The sequence below is a fragment of the Opisthorchis viverrini genome (genome assembly GCF_000715545.1).
Source record: "Opisthorchis viverrini unplaced genomic scaffold opera_v5_81, whole genome shotgun sequence".
NCBI lineage: Eukaryota > Metazoa > Platyhelminthes > Trematoda > Opisthorchiida > Opisthorchiidae > Opisthorchis > Opisthorchis viverrini.
Genome location: NW_008751736.1, coordinates 1437014 through 1457941, shown reverse-complemented (window position 1 = coordinate 1457941; position 20928 = coordinate 1437014). Strand labels below are relative to the sequence as shown.

At 46.1% G+C, this 20928-nt stretch overlaps 1 protein-coding gene across 1 annotated transcript in view; it reads left to right on the top strand.

The window, feature by feature from the left end:
* Positions 1-20928, top strand: part of T265_04712 (hypothetical protein) — a gene marked incomplete at both ends in the record, with an annotated part of 34009 nt that overhangs the window by 837 nt on the left and 12244 nt on the right. Inside the window, 3 exons of the mRNA XM_009169516.1 lie at positions 9395-9523; positions 12575-12654; positions 19292-19699. Of these exons, the coding sequence (XP_009167780.1) occupies positions 9395-9523; positions 12575-12654; positions 19292-19699 (617 nt within the window). The remainder of the gene's footprint in view (positions 1-9394; positions 9524-12574; positions 12655-19291; positions 19700-20928) is intronic.

Below are 20928 nucleotides of genomic sequence, written 5' to 3'. Positions count from 1 at the left end.
GCTAATGGGTACAAATAGACTGCAGAACAAAGACATGCCGTAGTCAGTAAACAAGACGAGGGTGCAAAGGTAAATAACTGAATGTTCAACTGTGACATCCCTTCGGTACCGTGCAACCGAAGGAAGCCCGAGGATCGAGATACCACTGACAATTTGCCGAAGCCTAGACAAAATCAATCGAAAAGTCAGAGTTGGGTTCGAACCGAGTACCTTCTGGTCAGAAGAATCGCGCTCGATGGTGGTGATGTATACGGATGGCTCAAGTGGTTAGAGCGCGAATTTACTTACCGGAAGGTCCGTGGTTCGAACCCAACCTCTGCCGCTCGATTTCTGTCTAGTCTTGAACAACCTGGCAGTATCCTAGCCCTCGTGCAACCTTCGGGTGACATGACAGTTAAGCACCGAAAGGATGCCACAATAGAAGGATTATTTGTTTATTATTGTGAATATGGAAATTAGGAATGCATACCAGGGTTCAGGTAGTTGCTGCTAGTCCCGTTATCCATAGCGCTAAAAATGCAATGGTATACCGAATGGTCTTGACCCATGTATTTCAAAAGACCCTTTATCTCTTCCTTTCTATTGTTTGTTTTACTAATGCCGTTTAAGCCTTTCCACCCAGTGCAAGTTGATTTTTTTCCAATCCCTTTGATCTCTGATTCGCCGCATTCCCAGCATAAATCAGCATTGTTAACTCGTCATTCTGAATGTATGTGGTGTCCAGACCGGGTAAATATGTGTTCTTCGCGCATGGCCGCTAGTCGTCTAGTCCTAATTCCACCAATCAATATCACAAGTAATCGCGATAAATGCCTCTAGAAAACAAAAGCATGGACGCTAGAATCGCTTCCCAAGTATGGCATTTGTTCGTTTACGGCGGCGTAAGATTGACGCTGTTTTCCGCTGATATTGGCGATTTTCGTGCTTAGGTCCCTGTATTCTATAGAGCGGTAACTAACTGGGTGACAGCATGGTTGTGCTCTACGATAGCCCGTATAGCGGTCGAGGTAGGTTGTGACGGAAGATACCAGGAGAACCTCCTTCGTCTGGCTACGACTGAGTAGGCCTGGCCGTCAACTGGAACAGTTAGGATGGGACCACTCATTTATAGAAACCATTATCACCGTTTTCCTTGTGTATTGAACAAATACTTTCCCTCCCAGCAGTTACAGATTCAGGGAGACCGTAGAATGGTTGTGCCCATTTCGGTGTAGTTGGAATCGAGGGGTGCTTCTTTGTTGGGTTGAATAAATGAAATCGGTCAGTTGTAGCACCCTTTTGGTGTCTAACCGCCATGCCAACCGAAGGTTGCACGAGGGCTGGGATCAGGTTGCCCAAGCCTAGAACGGGGGAAGTCGAGAGACAGAGGTCGGGTTCGAACCACGGACCTTCTGGTCAGTAAATTCGCGCTCTAACCACGTTGGGCATCTCGCCCTCCTTCGTTGGATTGGGAAAGCACCGTCCAGTATTCACTTTCACCGTGGTCTGTGCTCCCGGAAAAATAAGATGGCTACGTAGTTCTTCGGTTCTAGATTGCGCTGGAAATTTTCTCGCTTGGAGAACACTCAACAGGGAGTAAGCATGTTAGACAAACAAGCAGTAAGATGTTAGTCAGAAAAATCAAGGCTTGTGTTCCCTCTTGAGAGAATCTTCTCGGCTCAACGAAACTCGAGACTGTCCATCCTCGCAGTTTTTTTATATGCAAAGCCTCAGCAGGTAGCACCGCATCAGTAAGACAGTCATACAGGGTCTTTAGCCATGAAGACTGTATTGTATCTTCGCGTGACTTGTTCTCTGTGGCTGGATAAGCTGAGATCTCTTCAGGCCTTATGACAACTGATTTTCCAGAAGCTTCGTCGACGAATTCGAACCCACCTAATGAGAAAACAGGTGTTTGGTGGTGCAGCAGGTACGTGGGTCGCGGAAACCCCAGCAATTTCACCTGCGATAGCTCAGCCATGTGTTAGGTATGTCGCACCACCATCTAACGAAACGAGTGTTGTTTTGCGTACCTCCAGAATGGCGCAATCTGCGGGATGGATGATGAGTAACTTGGCGAAAGGGTTTGAAGGTGCTTCCGAAGCGCACATATGGCGATGGTACCGTCCACCTTTCAGTGTGGGGTCCATCTGTCTATCCCGTGCTTGTTTGGAGATTTTGCATGTAGCAACTTGCGGCAGATATCGGTAGCATTCGCGCTGTCAACTTCTTCCGATTGATCGATTTTAGGTAGGTAGGTACTTCAGAATGCTTGCGATAAGTTAAGACTGATCCCTTTCCCATCTTTTATTTTTTTTTCGTTTTTCCATTATTTTTTTCACGGCATCCTGTTTGTCTCAACCAACCGATGCACACAGTGTTCCTGAGTATCCTCCATCGCCTAGATAGATGCATGGTATCCTTACTAAGCAAAAATGATCTATCTTTGCGCATGACTGCTTTTGTGCCCCACATCTTTCAGTCGATTAATACTCCCGGCGGTTCTGATCAATCGATAAACTCTCACGTGACTGGCTGGCTAACATGAAAATATCTCCTGATCCCATCAGTCACGCTGAAAATAAGAAAATGGGGAAGGCTGTGTGGTATGTTGGATAATTTTAGGTCTCGTTGAGTTCAAAAATGTTTTGCGGATTATCCACGGGGTGCAAAGCGTTCTGCAGATCCTGGCAAATACGTATTCTCTAACGTTAACATTCTATTTCGGTCATTGGGGACCAATAGTGAGTACAGTTGCGGTGTGCTTTGAGTTTCACAACTCCAAAGTTGTGCTACTACTTACCACTAGTTCAATGGGCATGAACTTTGTTGTCTCTTTAGTGTCCAGAGCTGGGTTTCAATTAGTCTGCAAGTTGCTTTTTGATCACATGAAATATAAAATTTGCCTTTGTGAAGGAAAAACGAATGTTGCAAACACAGACAGACAGACAGGGTACCTCTTTATTTCAGGGGAATGAAGATTGCCCTGGGATAAACTTTACTCAAAGTGTAAATCCATCTGCAGTAGTTGAAGCGTGAGGAGAAATATACGCATGAAACGGCTAAATATCAGGTGATTATTTTAGCGGAATTATTCGTCAAATTCACCGCTGCATGAGAGGAAACTGTCGTGTAAGACGAGGAGTTAAAATTGCCAGTGACTGACGTATTCTGGTTTGTGGAACAAAAAAACTCATAATTTATGACTGCTGAGGCCGATAGTTGTTGAGGCACGAACTTACTGACTGGTAGGTCCGTTTTTCGAATTCAATACTGACATCTCGGCGGCTTCCGTCTAGTTCTTCAACCCGCTTCATCCTTCGCGATTCTTTCGAAATGAGCCAGCCTCATCAGAATAGGTGCTTCCAGAAATGGATCGATGTTCGTGAGACCGAAATGAATGTAAACAGGTACACAAAACATAGGAAATAAGCGAAAAAAGATGTTCAATGCCTGTACATAGTTCCATATCCGAGCGGAAATGAGGGCTTTCGTCGTACATACAGTCTCCCAAACCATCCGGTTGATTTGATGAGCTATGCTTGCACTCGTTTGAAGAACATAGGCGTTTCCTGCGCCCAATTACTCACACATCCGAAAGGAAGTTTTCTGAACGAACAAAATGCAGCACTTTCGACAACTGGATGGCATTGAGAAACATGCAGATCTTTTAACCTGAAAAGGAGCCGCACAAACATTGCACTGACATTGTTTTTTACGAGGACAGGCTACACCAGACGGGATTCCGTAGAATCGGCATTAGTTTTTGCACGTCTTGGGCTGTGCATCGTTCCCAGGCGCTGGCACTGATTTGTAAAATCGTCAGCGGAAGCGCCTGTGAAAGAAGCGATAGAATACAATAGAATTTCCAGGCATTAGTTACCCAGAGCATGTCCAAGAGTGTCGCCTGTATACTGCGTCCTAGTCTTTGCAGTGATGCTTTTTTTCGAGGCAGACAAAAGCTGCAGGAATAGTGAAAGTGAAAATGCTGCTTCTTTCCACAAACTGGGGGCTCAGTGGTTGGAGCGCTAATTTACTGACCGGAAGGCCCGTGTTTTGAACCCGACTTCTGCCTCTCGACTTCCCCTGTCTAGGCTTGGGCAACCTGGCAGTATCCCAGCCCTCGTGCTTCCTTTAGATAGCATGGCAGCTGGGCACCAAAAGTCTGTTTCAGCTGAATGATTCCCTTTTTCGATCTCCAAAAACATTGTGTAAAACCTCCAGCTGAGGTTCGTGGTTGTCTGGAATACCCGGAGAAGTATCTTCCGCTTTTGGCTGTCAGCTTCTCAAGAAGTATTTGAGCTCCTGATGGATCAGTGATTAGGGCGCGAACCTACTAACTGGGAGGTCCGTGATTCGAACCCCATCTCGACTGTTTTTGTTCAGGCCTGGGGAAACCTCGCAGTATCTTAGCCTTTGTGCTTCATTCGGGTGGCATGGCAGCTATGCACTGAAAGAATGTTACAGCTGAAAGTTCCTGGAACTTTTCTTGATGGCATGTGCAGCGCCACAGGCGCTTTGTACCTCATAAGACGATGATTACTTTTGCGTCATCCGCAGTGCGTTCATCTTCTCGACAGCTTCAGTTCTATGCCGCTGGAGTTGCACGTTTAGTAAATTGTTTTGGACACAAATAGGCAACCGCCGTTCCCCCTGGATCGCAGAAAGAATGAAGACGTACAGAACGAAAAACGAAATGTTAAGTGATATTTAAAGAAATGTTCATCAACGTAACAGTTGCCCCTTATTGTCAATAAAATTGGAATTATGGTGACCGGTCACTGCACTGAATTAGACGTTTTCGGGACCTGTTTCAATACTGACGGTACCCGGCAGAACAGCTCGGAAAGCCAAGATCGATCCGAGAATAATTGTTTAGCGGTTTTCAAGTGTGAGCACCGAGTGTAAACCTCGCGCCTTCCATAGATGACCCCATTCTGTGTGATAGATTGCTCAACTCGTTTGTAATTTGGCAGTCGCACACAGCGTGTGAGTAAAACCTTTTGTCACCCTGTTCCGGACAAGCTTGACCGGAGTTTGGGAATGACCTTTGACCTCGTGACTGTGTTTCTCGACGGGTTTTGAGAGCATGTGAGAGCCGGAGTGATCATCAGTGTGGCATTCGGAAAGCGTTTCCGAACGGCTGGACAGTAAACCATTTTTACCGCACATTTACTGCTGATCTTCGATATCCTGCCAAACTAACCCCAGACTAGGCCTGACCTTACATTCACCCTGATCACGTGACCTCCCTGAAAAGAGAAACGCACGTGGACTTCCATTCTAGCATCTAACAACTCCTCTCTACTTTGAGAACAATCTGTTACATTCCCAAATTTATTACTATCGTAACGATTCTGCTTGATCTGGAAACAAAGTACTCGTCTGCAGCATTATTGTAGTTGAATATTACACTTTAATGGGTCGATGTGGTTGGACTCAACTCTAGGCGGCTTGGTAATGGTCATTGGGTCGTCTCATATACTTTCTTGGTCGTCGCTTCTAATTTGGCAGTGTCTGGTGATCAAAGGTGTCCATTCCAAATTTATATCTCTTATGAGAGCACTGCTTGCGAACTCCTAGGGACACGTAGAGCATACGACAAGCTTTCACCTGAATTCATCACGTCCAGTTGTGTAAGACAATGCTGTCCCCTCACATTCTCTCTTCAACTGTGTCTCTGAAATCTTGAGAGTCGAAATGCTCCCGAGACGTTTCCTCACAGACATTGAATGTGCGGACGATATTGCACTCCTTGGTTCAGATCCTTCCTTTCAAATTACCTAGATAACTGCCGCGCAGTTTGGCGTGCGTTTCGCACTACAAAGTGTAAAGTGTTGATACAAGACTGGATGGGACTAAACGCACACCTCATGCTTGCAGGTGAGCCAATCGACATGGTAGATAAATTTTTTAAGTGGGGAGTTGTATACGTTCCAGTGGACTGGCTGGAGATGAGATTACTTCTCGAGTCGGAAAGGCCAGGGCAGCTTTTCCCAATCTCCGACACCTATGGCGCCGACGAGACGTCAAGGGCAGAGCTTACACTGCAGTGATGCGACCTATACTGCTTTATGGACCAGAAAAGTGGCCCCTACGCGCAGAGGACATATGGAAGATGTCAGTGTTTGAACTTGGGTGTTAGCTCTGGTGGGTACGCCAGCTGGTCTTAGGAAGAAGATGGAACTCTCCTGCGACGGATGAATTACTCATGCTTCATAGGTTACGCTGGTTAGGATATGTACTCCGCATTCCAGAAAACCGTCTGCCTCGCAGACATCTTTTCGCCCAGCCCTGTGCTAAGTGGAAGCACCCGAGAGGTAGACAGTGTGTGAGCCGGCAACGAAGTAGGAAAACGCTAACTAGTAAACTGAGTCGAGTTGTCAGCTGCCGCCTCCCTGTGTTGGGACCTTAGGCTCAACTCATGACATTAGCAGAAATGACTCAATGGCGCTCGTGTATTAAACCCATCGCCTTCAACGCATAGCTACCAAGTTTCCGAACTAACCAAGGCTCGGCTGTCCCACACTCCCGTTTCCCGGTGATCGAAACTGTAGCAGCTTGAATCAATGTACCTATGGTACGTGGTGTATAGCTGATAAAATGAACTGGATTGATTGCTTCGAATTTGTGGTGACCATTTGAGCGATGCGGTTTGTAGTTGCATTCATGTGAATCTGGTTGCCTGGTGGAGACGCGGGTTATGACAGTTGGTCTATTTTGTGTAAGCGCTGGGATTCGGCATAGATGACTTGCTTTACGATCCTCCCAAATGTTTGTCCTCTCAGCACACATTCAGTATGTTCCCTGAACACAGTCCTTCGGACAGATCTGGCCGGTTCGCACACGACCTGACGCATGTTCTTTGTTCCCCACGCTCCATCTGTTGTGTCCCTCTTTGTTCCGATGGATGTGGCCTTAAAGTCGCCACCTGCGTTGTTGGCGATGGGCCGACTGCCCGACCGACGGTCTTGGCGTTTCTGTGTCGGAGCACGTGTGTGTGTGTGTCTGTGTGTTTACATGTTTGACGTTGGTCTTGTCCACACAGCGACGCTCTGCTAACCAAACCCGCATATTCAATGAGGGGCGGCGGTTTGCCTGACTAACTCAGGCTCTCTTTTCGTTCTTCCAAAAACATTCTCTTTGCCCGCGTTTTTGCGCGTGCACGCAGGTACGCGCGCGCACCCATCCACATGCACACGCACACACGCACAACTCGAGACCCGGAATTCACTTTGTATTCTGGACCAAGTCAATGATCGCAAAACTCCCGATCGCTTATCTCAACTCCTTTTGTTGGGAAAAATCTCGACTCCGCTTACGGATTACGAGGAAATACGGAATAATTTAGCCCCCTTCACTGTCCAGACTGACTGTACACTCTTTGTAAAATGTTCATTTGTGGATCTTGTAATGGAGCGACCGCTGCAGGAAGGTAGCGCTAGGAGGGTTGGACTCAAGAACAAATGCATAGTTTATCTCATTCCTTGTGCACTGCCATCACTTGTCGATTATTTTTGCTTGCACTGAGCAAACAGGTTCTCAATGGTTTTCAGAAAGGCCGAACCAGTGGCCGCAACGATACCGATATTGAACAGTACGGCCATAATGATGTCAGACATTCCGAGCTCCTGACAACCTATCATGTTAATAGCGTCTCGTAGCGGCGTTTTCTTAGATGAAACGCCGTTGTAATTTGTCACCGTTGGCTTGATTGAGAATCCTCATTGCTCTGCTGTTCTCCTCAATCATGATTCATCCGACTAACAATCCCTTCAAGGAATACGGCCACATTTCTGCCCAAAATAGCTGTATGATTGCAGGCTGCCTCCTCCTGGCCCATTTCATCCACTGACCGAGTTTCCAAAGGCAGTTCGACATGAATGGTGCTCCGGATCACGTCGTTTTGTTTGTTAAATATGTGTATGTACTGCACCGTAGTCACGTGCGTTTCTGGTTGCTCTGGTTTGTTTACGAAATCAGTTATAGAGCACGAGAGTCCAATCAGTCTCTCCCCTCAGTCTACAACATTATCGTTTACGCGTAAACAATTTGTGGATTTCATGTGTGAACTTCAAACTACGGCGATGACATGCTATTCTCGATTTCCGCCTTGGGAATAAGTGGCGAGTTCAATCTAAATTCTACGATCTTGGTTCTAAACCGAGTTGTTGAAAATTCTCGGCTTATCCACAGCGAGAAAGCTACAAGTGGTGTCGACCTGCCGTATCCATAGTCCCCGAATTTTCGTCAGCTTTGTTTCCCGCACCAATGTTCCATCCTTGGTTGATCTGACGGTTGACAAATGATTGGTTCATTTCCAGCTGTCGCTAGGTGGTGGCGCATTTACGCTTGTGTTGTTCGTTTTCCACATATGGTGAAGCCCTCAACACTTCAAGGCTTCAAAGACTTTTAAACTGTCTGTCACGGGTCGCATTACATGTTTGAGCAGGTTCTCTATATACTCTTTCAATGGGTCCATTCATATGTATCCACACAGCAGTCTAGCTTTACTAACTACATCTGGGCCGACAGAGCATGCGGCATTGGTGTGCAAAGCATGCTTGGTTTACCCTACGTCAGCTTTGGTGAGTTATCCAACTCCGAAGTGTATGTGTTTTTTACGTGCGTGATTCTGGGTATGTTTGGAGTGACGGAAACGTTCGATTAGGCTCTATCAGTTGAAACACTCTAGAAACCGAAATCACAGAAATTCCACTTGGAAGGTTGCCATTACCTGTCGATTTTTCAGTCAAGTATATCTGTTGAATTAGTGTGTACTACGTTATTCCGTAGGCTGTTGAACGGCCAGAACTATTAAGATTTAGTGTGTGTGTGTGTTTGGGGTCTTTTGTTTTTCCCAGAAGAGAGCAGTTCGCTAGCGCATACGTGACTTGCTAGACACTCGAACTTCATACAAATTTGATTGGCCAACTAACCACACCTTGTCTGCAAGACGACCTGCTAATTGTGCTACCTATTTAATGTCCTTCATAGTAACTTCTCGCTCCCTTCCCTGATTCTTACCAAACGATTGCTGCATATCCTCCAAAACAGCATCCAGAAGCGTAGAATACTTCAGATGGGAGGTAGAGAATAAGCTCTGAGAGTTGGTGAAATTCCCGACTGCCGGAGCCAAGGAAGGGGATTTGTTCACACCTGTTTGAAAATGCCGCTCCTCTGTGATAATTGATTAGAAAATGTTGGTTGACATCTGGCCTGCCGCTTATCTCCATCGTACAGTCAGCAACGTCTTTTCAGTGGACATTGAGCGGCCATGGTTATTGAATTTCCCGTCAAACGAACTTCTCTGAATGGTTTGTTTACTCGCGTTTAAAGAATAACTTCGTTTAGACGACATATGATAACACCACTCTGCACTTCCCTCTCTATCTACCTCAAAACCGCTTCTCAGAGGATCGCAAATTGTTTGTCGGGATGTTGGGCAAACAGCAGACGGAAGACGAACTACGGACTCTGTTTGCACCCTACGGATCGATTGAAGAGTGCACGGTGCTACGAGATCAGAGTGGTGCTAGCAAAGGTGAGTGAGTACAGTCATACGAATGGATGTACCCCGAGCTGATCCAGGTTAGTCTGTTTACCCAAACAACGATACAGAAGGAGTTGACTGCGATTCGCAAACATAGGTATTTGCAGGAAAACTGTCGGGTAGAGGAAACAATTTCTGACAAACTATCGATGGCTGGTCACTTAACACATGTCAAAATCTTCTGCGTTTTATGAAACTTTCATGTGTCCAGTTCAATTGATTAGGGACAAGTATCAATACTGCCTTGTAGCTTCCATTTCGCGATCCTTTTCAGGTTCCCGGTTCTGTGATAGATAATAGATAATTGACCAAATCGATTTTTGGAGCAGATTGTGCCCCCTTGTCTGGTCTGACTGGACTAAGTGAGCCAAACACGACAGCGTACATTCAAGTGCGCGCGCACGCACGTACGCAGATGCATATAGAGGGCTCTGTTGTTCGGTGTAACAGGTGTATTCTTGTTCGTAGACATGCTCTTCTTTCTATCGCCCTTACAAAACACGAAAAGGTAAGTTGGTGACCTGGCGCCACAAGGAATGAAGTGGGATGGGATTTTGGCAAGCTCTGTGAACATCAAGTGTGGTTTGGGCGAAGCCGAATGAATCAACAATTTGATCATTGTTGACCATTTTCTGATGCGACCGAAATGAAGCACAAGACAAGTTATTATCTACCCAGAGGAATCGAACGGAACCACCAGTTGGTTGTACTTTTGCGGTTGTTTTGATTGGGGAAGTGTTTTCGGACCGTTTCCAATATTGATCAGTGGTAACACACTAATCAGACAGACATACAGCTGCCATGCTGAACACTCGGTAGACATTCGGCATACCGAGCAGTTTAGGATTTCCCAAGATGGAATAGAAAGCAGTACTCCGGATAACTTAGTGGCGCATGCCCATGTCCCGAACCCAACCTCTGTATCTCGACTACTGCTGTGTCGGCTTGGGCAACTCGACAGTATTTCAGCCCTCATGCTCCCATCGGATGGCGTGTCAGCTATGCACCCAAAGGGCATTGACGTTGGACGATTAGTATCGATATTTATTAGTGTACCATCCCGAAACCAAAGGCTGTTATACATGATGGAGGGAAAGGCGAGCCCCGGTCTTCCAAACCCGCATTCACCTACGCCTAATCAGAAATTCCCAGCCGAAAATTTTTCGTGGAAGACCTTATAGGAACTACCCTGGTGACCACATGGGACCCTAGTTCTGGCGACATTCACATTAGGTGGACCGCTACCAGGCCGGAAAATTCCAGAAGCTTAATTTGCTAAACTTTAATAACTGTAAAGTCAGCAATCACCAAAGGCCTCAGAAGTCAGCTCGTTTATGAGATAGCTCAAGTGGATACAGCGCCAATTTACTGACCGGAAGGTCCGTGGTTCGAGCCCGACCTCTGCCTTTTGACTTCCCCTGTCTAGACTTGGGCAACCTGACAGTATCCCAGCCCTCATGCCCCCTTTGGGTGGTATGGCAGCTAGGCACCGAAAGGGTCTTACAGCTGAATGATTATCGATTATCTATGAGATACTGGCTGAATGCAGTGCGGACACAAATCATGTTAGTCCTGCCGAATTGAGTCGAATCGAAACTTTCGGCTGACTCTTTCCCAGTGCATAGCTGCTGCGCACTAGAGCTGAGGTATTTCCAGGTTACGAAACCCCAGAAAAATCGAAAAATCGAGGTTTGTGTGTACCTTCCGGTCGGTGGTTTCGTGCTTTCTCCGCTGAGCCGTCTGCGTCTGTGGGAGCTTCGTCAATGTCTGTGAGAATGTACAGAGCCAATATTGTCCAAATCTGCGGTGTTGGGTTCTGTTGACCACACCACAAACCACACAATGCAGGCGTACACCTCGACAATAATGGTGCTGTACTGCGAGTGGTCATTTTTTCAGATACTGTCTGACTACTTCAGATTTTTATTGGTCCGGCTGCCGTAGGGCTGAAACTTGTCCTACTATTGTCCTACACAACCAGTAACGAGACGATTTTGTGGGGATCTCATCGACCCCATCCCATCAACGGTGATTCAGAATCGCTTAATTCTGGGAACAACCTTACAATCTTTGTAATGTACTATTCATAAGGTTGCTGAATATCCATCGATAGCCCACGAGCGGTTTCACCCTTCTTGGGGCTCATCAGGTAGACGCAGTCCCCGGGTTTCCGTCAACCTTATGTTCTACTTGAAACCAAATTGCACGAACTTAGCGAATATACACTCATTTGCAAACTAATTTGGTTCTTTCGAGAGACTCACCTGGAACCCTGCTGAATCTCTCGTTTATGATTTTCTCAGGCAACTAAATGTGCTACACCAGGCCGCCTCATGTTTCAGTCGCTACGATATTTGAAATAGCCCACGACCGGTTTCGCCCTTCTTGGGGCTTATCAGGTAGGCGCAGTCTCCGGATTTCCGTCAACCTGATTTTCTCCACTTTTCCTTTTGAGCCACAAATCAGTGTCAATCGTCTTCTTACGACCTCCGAATTAGACTTTCGGCGGGGAGTGTAACCAGACACATTCCACTTTGCGAAACCGAAATTAACAGAGGAAGTTGCTTCGGTCGGCAACGTCATCAGAGCGTGACAGTGATTTGCTTACATGCATCAATAAGCCATTGGTTGGTTTCGGCTGAACTGTGATTTGTAGCTCCGTTTTACACAAGTCCGTGTACAAAACGGTGCACTCTGATTTTGTCTTAAATCCATCTCATTAATCCGCGCAATGCGTGGTTGCTTAGCATCCTATCTAACTCGATGGGCGGTTCAATGTTTCCCCCTTTTTGAACCAGACCACAGTAAGTCACTGACCAGAGGAGACCATTTTTCTGTGATCGCTAGGTCAATGCTCTGTATTTGGGTAGTTTTTGTTTGTCCATCATCGTCCTCGCTTCTTCCAGGAACTGATCCCCAACACGTTCAGGACCAAATGAATGTCGCCTTTTAGGAACACGCATTAATGACGCGCTTGTTCCACATATGCTTCGCACTCGTAACGTCGTCTGTGATGTGTTTTTTTCCTGACTTTTGCAACAGGCTGTGCTTTTGTCAAGTTCGCATCGAATTCGGAAGCGCTGTCGGCCATCGAAGGGCTGCACAACAGTCAGACCATGCAGGTAAGTAGTGTGTTTGCTGAACACCTGGTTTTCATTCGGTCGTTAGTCCGAATTTATGGGATTGTGCTGTGTGCACGCGCGGCCCGTTTATCGGACGCATGCGCATCAATTCACGTGATTCAAATTGAATCCAAATTCCTGATACGAGAGGATTGCTATTGACCGAATAGGTATTTCAAGTGAACGTCTGAAGTCCCACTGGACTCGACCGCCCAATGATCCATCCGTCATACGGACAAGTTATGTTTATTAGCACGGGTGTGCTGGTTTCCGAATCCCAATTTTCCCGAAAAAAGTGTGACCGTTCAGTTTTATCGATCCGGATTTTGATTAATGCTTTTTTCGGGAGATTGGAATTGCGTTTGCAGTACACACCTCCAATCCTTCTGGGTAAAACGGAGTCAGATCTATTGCGGAGTTTGGTGCGTAATCTTTTGAACAATATACATATTGGGTACCAAATTCTCAAATCTGGTCCGATTGTACTGTGTACATATTTGAATGGGTGGACAAACCATCAGTGCCCTGATTTCAGGGCCTTCGGATTGTAAACGTCAATCATGGCATATCCCGCAACTACGTTGTCGGTATGCCCAACCAGAAGTTCCTGAGATGAGCATTTGTCGTGTGCCGTCGGGGCAAAAACAGCGTAGGTAAGTCGAGGATTACCGGAACCCCGCCTTAGGTAGCGCGTCGCTCAACGTGAGACTAATCAATCCACTAGTCTAGCGCCACTTGTACTATCTGCGATGAAGTAATGGTATAATTCTTCGTCTCAGGCTAAACTGTCAGTTCCATTGTAAGTTTTTGTAACTTGGATCGCGTTGTCAGCATAGCTGAGATGTTTCTGCCAATTACTGTTTCAACAGTATAGGCTGGCCCCGACGAATTCGCTATCAGACGATTTGCAAACGAGTAATGCCACTGCCACGAGAACGCCACTGCCTTACTCCCTCCATATAAAGATCCTGCATACAACGACTTGCTTTCGAATACGACTGTGGCTGCGCGAGGCAGTCGCAAGTACCAGGTCCCTGATTACGCGGAATTCGCATGGCTTTTCCGAGGTTGTACTGGGTAGGTACACTGTACCATCATAATCTGGAGTGCCTCAGCTGCGCTGCGTCTGACCCAGCACTGCCTTTCACGGTGAGCTTCGTTTGTTATACCCAATTCAGAGTGGGAGAAACAGAGAGCCTTAGATGTTTCCTTGGTATAAAATATTGTTCATAAGATGGCTGAAAGCTTTCATGAAGGAAACTACTCACAAGGTTGCTGAAAACTCTTAGAAACTCCACGACCGGTTTCGCTCTCCTTGGGGCTCATCAGGTAGACGCAGTCCCTGAATTTGTGTCAACCCTATGTTCTACTTGAACCCAAATTGGACTGTTTTCGAGAAATACACTCATTTTCAAATCAATTTGATTTTCACGAGAGATTCAACTGAATCAACTGAATACCATAAACGAGAGATTCAGTTGAGTCTCTCGTGAAAACCAAATTGATTTGCAAACCAGTCATCTATGTCTTATGTACATAACTCCAAGCGAAACTGCGGGGGGTTAGTGAGGCAAAGCAGAAACGTATTAAACGCGGAGGATACTAAACTCAACCCCGCACATCAAGCTGCCAAACTCAAGTGGCAAGTCAGACTCTCTGGGGCCGTCCTATCACACATTGGGGATTCCGTCCGCAATAAAAGCCTACTTGTTTCAACGAGTGAACACCACCCAGACGCCAGTAGCTTCCACTACAGTGGTTGACTGAATTTGATAATTGACCAGCTCAGCTTTTTTCCCTTGTAGATGTGTATGAAATGTGTTGCCACAGTTTTGGGCAGTGGTGTTGTGACCCTGCATGTGTGCGTCTAGGCGCCATGCAAGAAATTATCACTAGTTGATGTCATTGAACCATCCTTAATCGATTTCTGCACACTGTCCTAGTGAGTATCTTTGTGTGTCTCTGACATACCCCACAGTGGTATGATTTCACGGGGGTATATATTGTTGGTTTTGTGTTTACTTCACACATTCGGAATACAGAAACGAGTATTTAGGTTTGGAGTTAAACGCTTCCCAAAGGACAATTTGAACCTCAACAATTTACAGTACAACCCGCATCTCCGAAACTTTTGCGAACCGTAAAGTGCACCAGTAGTAAGCAGCATTCTTTTTGCGAGCCTACCAAAGTTTAGATATTGGAAGGCATGGGGCAATTCGTTTGCATTCTGCCTATCATTTTACTATAACTATACTCCTACCCCATGCATTCATTGATTTGGATCCATAAAACTATCTTGACGATGTGTTCAACGATAGTTTCGCGCACAGTCACATGACTGATCGTTCACGTGCATCCACAAGTGAAACTGATCTGGTTACGCCCCTCTTGACGGCGTCACAAAGCCAGTAGTGACTCATCGTAATGGATCAGTGAACATATCCTGATCAGTTTTTCATCGATTGTGCTCAACCCGTTTCACGAAGGTGATTCGTGCCAGGTAAAATGTAATATGTCAGTCACGTTCTGTTATCTGTTCCGATACTAAATTGCAACCTTTCGTCAACTCACTGTTTGCTCCTGCTTGCGACAGGATTGTATACTAGCATGCAAGCACGACATTGGAGTAGAGAGGGCGTGTTTTCGGAGTGTGCTGTCAGCAAAGCGTTGTGGTCATGATGGGGCCGCTACTCCCTATTGCAAGTCCCTTTGGATAATGAGTTCCAGTTAACGCGAAGCAGTTGTTAACACAACACTGGGTGATTTCTGTTGAGGCATCATCATCATCGACAGCATGACATCAGTGTTCAACACCGATGCTTCACTGCCGTACAACCATTTCTGTTGAGGACACTCCGCGTGTCCTTCAGTTTTTATTATTGGGGCCATTTATTTCTCAAAGTTTCAAAAAATAGCTGAAGGTCTCAGATGAGTTGGAACGGTGGTTAGGAGCTGGTCAAAACAGGCACAACCTTGGTGAGTCATGTCGTGACAATACTTTTTCGCATGGTGACGGGACCTTTGCGAACCAGTTGCCAAGCTCATCGAACAAATCAGTTGCCACCTGACCAGTAGCCAACTAACCCACCCAAGCTACAAATATTTCGAAACTGCCAACACGCGGAGTACCCGAGGATAAATTTATTTTGGTGTGTCAAGATTTCGCAATTAAGCGATCAGTTCTTGGACGCTGTGACCCCTAATCGCGCATTAGTGACCGATAGTTCAATTGTTCTGGTAAGAATTCTATTCGACGAATACGTAAGCCTCTTTGGTAGTCTGGACAGACGGACGCTATTCATTTTGCTCGCTACTTTAGGTTTTAAAGGCGATATATTTAATCCCTTGCTGCTCAAAGCTATCCCATGGACGCTGGAGTACTTCAAGACACTGTCTTAATTTGTTTCGATATTAAACACTTCCCTGTAAGATGTTACAGGGAAGTAAGATGAAGAGGCTAATTGAAATACGTGCTTATCCAGTCCTGGTGCAGTCGTATTTACTAGCTTGAAAAGAAGTAAAAAGCAGTGGTGCTGACTTTCATTATTGTTACAGCCCGTCAGCAACACATAGCGTTGGTGATAACGGGATCTGAACCAAGGAAGTGTCAGGTGTGTGTTGGGACTACTGTACAGGCTCCTGCTGAAAGCACCCGAAGGACAGGAGAACTGTTCAAACTGGACTGATGTAAATCCCGCTCCAGTGCTTAGCTGCCCACCCGAAGGAGTTACGATGGCAGAGACACTGCCATGTTGTCCAACTCTAGACAGGAGAAGTCGAGATGCCGGCGTAGGACTGGAACCACGGACCTTCTGCTCGCTCTCTGTGAACGCTCTAAACAGAACCAAAGTATTTAGACTAGGTAGGCCGGCTATGACTGATGAATCGACTCAACCAAAAGAATGAATTAAGATGTCAGGTCAGCTGACCTTCGAGGTTAAGTTCGTATTGATTGCGCAAGAGACTGCCTAACCAGAAATAACCTTTGAACTTTGGTTGGAGCAAACACTGCCGAGACTGAGTCGGACATGTTTCATCTTGTCAGTGAAGCCAATCTGTGTTTCAAAGCTGAGGAGCACTGTACAGCTGTTTCGTTCACTGTTTCATTCTCTACAGAGTATAATCAAATCTCCTCACAATACTAACTATGGAGCAGGAAATGTTTTCCGGACTTTAATAGGACATGAGGAAAGCAATGCAGATATCACTTGCAGGCAGTACTCTACTGTTTCTTCTGTGGGGATGGGTCAGGAAAGCGTAAAGTCAGTTGTCAAGACTCAAACAAGACCGGATGTTAGCTACCGTGAAGCAAGCCAATCACGAAAAATTGTCCATCTAGCTAGAGTCACCATAACAGAGAAGAAGAGCATGTTCACCCGTATGGACACAATACACTACTCACAAGGCTGCTGAAAACTCTTCGACAGCCCACGACCGCTTCGCCCTTTTTGGAGCTCATCAGGTAGGCGCAGTCCCCGCGTTTCCGTCAGTCTTATGTTCTACTTGAACCCGAATCGGAAAGTTTTGTTGTGACGGCAGAATCTCTCGTTTATGATGCTCTTTTTCAACTGAACGTGCCGCACCATCATAAACGAGTGATTCAGCTGGGTACCAAGTGAGTCTCCTGTCAAATGAGTGTATTCGTCGAAGCATGTTACCTCTTCGTAAGAATGGCCTGTCCACGCGAGGATCGCAAGCTTTCTAATGACCGCTAGGAAGCAATCTGGTTGCGGCCCACAACCGTCGTCTTTTTGCTTTATGTTGTTGTCATCGAAAACAGTAGGCCATGTCCGTAGTCAAATTATTCAGAGTTTTTGTCTGTGGTCGAGAACAGCTTGTGATCGATGTGTTTGGATGGAGCACAACTCGTTCTCTCCGTTCTGTTTCTCAATGAACGCTCGCTGTTTTATGTGACACGAGATCGCTGTTTTCTTTGACACAGCCCTTGACCTCAAAGAGAAGAAACAGCTATCCCTATTCGATAAGGTTATACCGTATTTGAGAACACATTATCAGTCGATAGGGTGATTGGTGGACGAGTGAAAGATGGCACCTACATATAAGGATTAGGAAGGAAGACTTATCCACGGTGTTTCTGAATGCAAGCTTATCTTTGGGCTCGGAGTTTCGCCAAACCCTTCAGTGCCTTTGATGGCCCACACTAGCCTATTTTTCAGCGTGTTAGGTTTTTTTCCAACAATGAACAGCAGATGTGCCCACATTTTGCTGTTTTTCTTACTCTACTACACAATCGATGCAGTTAGGGTGCAATAACATTGGGGATGCGTGATCACTAAAGGCGGCAACAAAAAATATTCCACCAAGAGTTCAAACTAGCATGTGCTGGTCATAAAACATATCCAGTTAGTTCCACACTGAATCGGAAGACATGAATACATCGTTAATTTCACACAAGCAGAAATGGGTCGGTAGAACTAGTGGTTGTTCCAGGCGTGGTGGCTTTCGACAAGATCGTTCAATCCGTGATATGTACCTCGTTCCAGTGCTCTGTCACGTACCGAATTGAATCAGTCACTCGTTAGGAGCGCTTGGTCGCACTTCGTTTGGCCGACTTGAAAAATCGATACTGACGATCGATAGCCATATGCTGCTCGTTGCGAAGACACCAGGCCATCCAAAACAGCTAAGGTCTCGGCTACAGACAGGCTAGAAATTATCGCAGTGATTAACCTGGACTTTTTAATCAACTGCGTTTTTCGTTATTCAATTTGTTTTTCCATTCTATTTATCCCTGCTCTCCGTGATTCGGAAACAGTTTTGTCAATGTGTTGATCTGCGAATCGCGTTGGTTTTTCGTTAACATGTCTGGATGTTTCTTCCTTTTATTGATCCGGTTAATTTGTGAAGCGAATTAACTCTACAGCAAAGTACTTTACTCTTTTTTATAACTTAATGGAAGTCAGATGTTTTCCGTGAAAATTTTTGTTAGTTGTGGTAGAATCTGGGAGCTTTTCTGGAGCAAGCAATCAAACCACATGTGTTTTGTTCCGTGTAGTGATGGCTAAAACTGTTTTTTGCTTCGTCACATCTTCCGTTGGTCATAGAGTGCCTAAACCCACTTGTGGTAACTAACACGTCGACCGACCTGTTTGTCGGGTAAACCAATCGCATCGCTCAAGAGAAAACATAATCGCTTGTCCAGCTGTAATAATTCAACTGGTGGTAACACGTTCATCTCACATGTCACATGTGCGGTGTTCAAACCCCAACATCGCCAAGGTGTGAGCTCTAATAAGTGCACAACACGAGTCCGGTGCGTAGTCACTTTGATGGGGACTCATAAGAGAAAGTCGCTCCAGTGTCCTAGAGGAGAACTGTCCAAGAGAGTGATGTGAATGCGAGTTCCACAAATCCCCTGACCATGTACAACTGATAGATTACTATCGGTTTCCGTGCTGGACGTTCCGGCCGTCGATGTTGAATAACTCAACTGCATCTGATCCCCTCCCACAGACAACACTACCTCAAAGGTTCCGGGTGAAGCAGCTGAAGAGTAGTATGCTTATGAGCTAGTCTCCCCATTATTAGTGATAATCCATATCATCTAACTTACTCTCTAAAATAACTTCAAAGTAACTGCTGTTGTTAATGTATGATTCTGTCCTGTCCACTTCAGGGCGCGTCCTCACCACTCGTCGTTAAGTTTGCCGACACAGACCGGGAACGCCAGTTGCGGCGACAGCAACAACAACAACAACAACTGAGTACACCAACCACCGGGGGAGCCCCAACAGTCCCAGCGCAATTGGTCAACGGATTGGGATTAGCCAACCTAACCAATGGACTGATGAACGGGACGTCGTCACAGCTGATGATGACAGATGACACCAAAAATCAACAATCGCAGCAACAACAACAACAGCAACCGCAAGTTGCGATCCCAACGAATGTTCAGCAAAACGCACAACTATCACACACCAATATGGCGTCCTCTCCAGCCGCGGTAGCTGCAGCGACAGCGTATCAACAAGCTCTGATGGCAGCTGGCTACCCAGCGCAGCAATACACCTGTGCACAAATCACGGTGAATGACCAGTTTTTTTTTGTTTTGTTCGGTTGAAGTCACTGAACTTTTAGTCCTGATAAAATGGTCCACTATGATTACTATCTTCATCACGGGTGGTCACACCACTGGTAACCACCTATGATTCAGTGTCTTCTCCTGTCTAGGCTTGGGCAACTTGGCAGTATCTGAGCCCTCGTAATTCCTTGCGATGGCATGACAGCTTGGCATCGAAAGGATGCAACAGCTGAACGAGAGGGTACAGAAGTTTGTTTCCACGGTTCTGTCGTAAAATTATCTACTTTACTTCAGGGAAATTTTGGTATGCAGTTAGCTGCGCTAACAGCTTACATGGTCTCGAGTCTACACAAGTTTTCCGCAAGCAGTTTTCTTTGGCTTGCTGATAGTTCTCCATTGTGTATAATATGAACATATCAGCTGATCAAGGCCACGCTTCACAAGAAATCATTCAACTATAGCCGCCATTCCACCTGAAGGAATTACGAGGGCTGGGATACTGCCAGGTTTGCCCAGGCCTAGACAGGGGAAATGGAGAGCCAAATTTCGGTTCGAAACACGGACTTTCCGGTCAGTAAATTCGCGCTCTAACCACTTGGGCCAACTCGCCTCTTTCGTTGGATTGAGAAAGCACCGTCCGGTATTCACTTTCACCGTGGTCTGTGCTCCCGGAAAAAAAGATGACTACCTAGTTCTTCGATTCTAGATTGCGCTGGAGAATAGTCAACAGGGAGTAAGCAAGTTCGATAAACAAGCAGAAAGGTGTTAGTGTCAGAGTAATCAAGGCTAGTGCTCTCTCTTGAGAGAATCTTCTCAGCTCAACGAAACTCGAGACTGTTCGTTCTTGCAGATCTTTTTAATGTGCGAAGCGTCATCAGAAAGCACCCCATCGGTAAGACAGTCATACAGGGTCTTTAGCCATGAAGACTGTATTATATCTTCGCGTGACTTGTTCTCTGTGGCTGGATAGACAGGAAAAGTCAAGAGGCCGAGGTCGGATTCGACCCACGGACTTTCCAGTCAGTAAATTCGTGCTCTAGCCACTGAGCTATCTCACCCCCTTGCTTCACAAGATGGTACCAACTCGGGGGATCGCTCTGTTCGTTCGTTTGTTGATGCGCCCGGGTAGTCTGATTCAATAGGTTAAACGAAATAGAAATCCTATCGCACCCCACTAAAGCCGACCTTCACTCTGTTCCAAGCTCAGTGGTGTTGCGAATGGACCAGTTTGT